This window comes from Hippopotamus amphibius, chromosome 8 (genome assembly GCF_030028045.1).
Source record: "Hippopotamus amphibius kiboko isolate mHipAmp2 chromosome 8, mHipAmp2.hap2, whole genome shotgun sequence".
NCBI classification, from domain to species: domain Eukaryota; kingdom Metazoa; phylum Chordata; class Mammalia; order Artiodactyla; family Hippopotamidae; genus Hippopotamus; species Hippopotamus amphibius.
In genome coordinates, this window is record NC_080193.1 from 125266652 (window position 1) to 125269541 (window position 2890).

The window sequence follows — 2890 nt, forward strand, 5'->3', positions numbered from 1 at the left end:
GGCGCATCTGTGGAGCTATTAAGTGGGATAATCCCTCTGGCCTTTGATACATTTCTGGACATGATTATTTCATTACTCGCAGTATATCAGTAGGATCATAATAAAAAGGACTTCTGACAACCTGCCAAGAGTTTTGTGGCCTTGTAAACACAAAAGTGCTCTAATAAAATTTTATTAAGTGTTAAAAAGTCATAAAAAGTGAAATAACATAAACTACAAAATTTACTGTCCTCAGCAAATGCTGAAAATATCGTCCACAGTAAAATTAAATTAGCATGTAATAGACAGAGAAGCGGTGTGGAGTGGATTTAAAAGAGGATCCAGGGAAAATGACACTGTAACCCAATCTGGGTCACGGGGATTTAATTCGGATTCTTCTCCCTAAATGTGAATAAATGTGCTGATTACAGACAAGAGCTCCGGGGTTACTGGAGTCTCACACATTGTCAATACTTTGGAAGAAATAATATATAGCGGATTGTAATGAGCGGGGGGCGACGCAGCGAGCGTCGCGGGGAGCTGGCGAGGGGCAGAGCGGCCACTAGGGTGCGCTGCGAGACCGGGAATCCCCGCCGGGGCGCCCCGCCGCCGCGCCGCCCGCAGCCGCGCGCGAGCCGGGCCCTCGCCCCCCTCGAACTCGAATGTACAGTTCTTTTTTTTTCCCCCCTTTCCCCTTCTCCTGTGACATTTTCTCCAAATCGGAAAATGAAGTGTAAGCCAGGCTTTGCCCCAGGCGGCCCTCGGTCTCCGCTTTCAGGCTGGAGGTCCCGCAGTGGGATGCGCCGCCCGCGGCTGTGCTAACCCCAGGGGACTGGGTGGGGCCCCCCAGCGCCGCGCCGCGCCGCGCCGCGGGCTGGGCCTCTCCATCCACCGAGGCCGCGGAGCGCGAGGGCCCACGTCTGGCTCCGCCCGGGACGCGGGTGCGCTCGGAGCGCGGCGGGAGTCCGGCCTCGCCGCGGGTTCAAGTGCATCCCCAGGGCTGGAGCTCGCGGCGCTGGGAGCGAGCTCTCCCCAGCGCGGCCCCCTCTCCGGAGTCCGGCCTCGGCCCACCGCTCCCGGGACCCCTCTCCCCGGCCCTCCCGGTCGCGCTGGGCCGCCGGCCTGGGTCAGAGACCCGGCCGCGGGGTCCCCAAGTCCAACGTGGAGGCTCCGCCGGGAAAAGAAGTCCGACTTCCTCTCCACGCTGCTCCGAGTGGAATCTGGAATCGGCAGGAAATTGCCCGAGCACCCAGCCTGCACCTTTGCAAGTCAGCCCTCGCTCTGCTGAAGAGAAGCAGCTCCCACCAAAGTCTTGCCTCCCCCTCCCCCCGAAAGCCCCGCGCAGGTTTGTAAAGAAGGGTGCGAGATCTGCAAAGTATTTGTCTTCGAGGGAGAAAGATGCCGGTGACGGTGCCCCATAAAAGACGGATGCTTTTTAGCTAGAGATAACCAACGGGCCACGTCTTGTTTCGCAGTCCAAAATGATGCAAACGCTGCCATCTGAGGAGTCAATGTCAGGCGTGTATTAATTATAAGTTAGCGAAATAGGAAGTAAATGGGCAAGTGATACATTTCGTGGCATCATTTTTTCTCAGGGGTATCCAAGGTTTTAAGTTTCATTTAGGAATGAGCTACATTTTGCCAGAAAGTAAATATTTTTAAGTAAACCCCTTGCTAAAGCCCAGAAGAGGTAAGTTAAAGTTACCACCTAAGATGCTTTAGTTTGCTATCGAGGCTTGTGCGGGTTGCTAGGAGGAGGATGCCTTGTACTTTAATTTTCTAGATGGCAAGAGCGTTTGATTTTTATGTGGTCAGGTAATGTCCGAGACAAATGGAGGACCCGAGGATCTTTTGATAAGCTATGTTCACTTGACACTTCTAGCCTAAAATAACTAAAATTAATTTACAGTGGGAATTATAGCCCCCTGTTTTAGATTTGTTTGTCATAAGTTATATGAAAAAAAGTGTTCTCTAACAGTTAGTTTTTTAAACAACCCTGTTTATTGTCATTTGCAAAGTATTGAATTTGAAATAGCCTGGCCTGGAGCATGGAGTTAAGCAAAACAATTTAAATATGATTTGATATTTGCTTTCAAAGATTTTGAGAACTAATAAAAACAGAATTAGAATGGATATAAATAATAAAATTTCTTTTTGACTCAAACGTGGCTGCTTGGGGGGAAGAGACAGATGACATGGCGGTGACTTTGAGCCATTCCCTGCAGAAGGCAATTGTGAATGTGGTCGGTCAGTGCTCCTTTGAAAAATGAAGGGCAAGTAGGTTTAAGGAGCAAATTTAGAAACAAATATTTTGCTACATAGGATTTTCTTAAGAGTTCAGACTAAAAGTTTTGCATTTAAAATTTCACTATTTCTTTGTTGATTTATGAAATTCAAAAGGAAACTTTATACTTGTATTATTTTGTTCTGTGTTCACATTTCAGATTGAAGTTCAACTGTCCTTCAGAAAAAAATATTTTCATAACTATTGAAAACATCAGGATTAGTATTTTTAACTCTCTTCAGGTAGATATATGATTACTGTAAGTAATTTTTAAAAAAAATTTTAACGAAGATTAGCACAACCGTATTCAGGGAGTTTGGTTTATTCCAGTAGTATAAATGTAATCTAGATAAAATTGTAATATCAAAGGTTTTTGTAAAGAAACTTGCGAAGAATACACTTTAAATGAATATTAAAACATGTTTTAAAAGGGTTCTCCCACACTATTGCCCCCTTCCAAAGAAAAATCAGTTTTCCATTCTATTGAAATATTATAATCAGGTATAAGAAAATTATTACTATAATAACAGTTCTGTCAAGATGGTGGATACTTTTGAATGTATTATGAAGAAAAGAGAATATTCCCAGCTCTTTATATGTTTAAAGTACTTGAAAAGACAAGAAGTT

At 45.4% G+C, this 2890-nt stretch overlaps 1 protein-coding gene across 1 annotated transcript; it reads left to right on the plus strand.

Annotated features, from left to right (window-relative positions):
* The first annotated feature begins 483 nt into the window (after positions 1–483).
* On the plus strand, positions 484–2455 carry LOC130859238 (uncharacterized). Its single transcript, XM_057746513.1, has 3 exons — positions 484–643; positions 830–1324; positions 2424–2455. Exons 1-3 carry the CDS (start codon positions 484–486, stop codon positions 2426–2428), a joined length of 660 nt encoding a protein of 219 aa, XP_057602496.1. The 3' UTR covers positions 2429–2455.
* The last annotated feature ends 435 nt before the right edge of the window (positions 2456–2890 follow it).

Coding starts and splice junctions, on each gene's coding strand:
- LOC130859238 (XM_057746513.1), top strand. CDS start 484: ATGAGCGGGGGGCGACGCAGCGAGCGTCGCGGGGAGCTGGCGAGGGGC. Junction 644..829: donor CGCCCCCCTCGAACTCGAAT/GTACAGTTCTTT, acceptor GGGGCCCCCCAG/CGCCGCGCCGCGCCGCGCCG.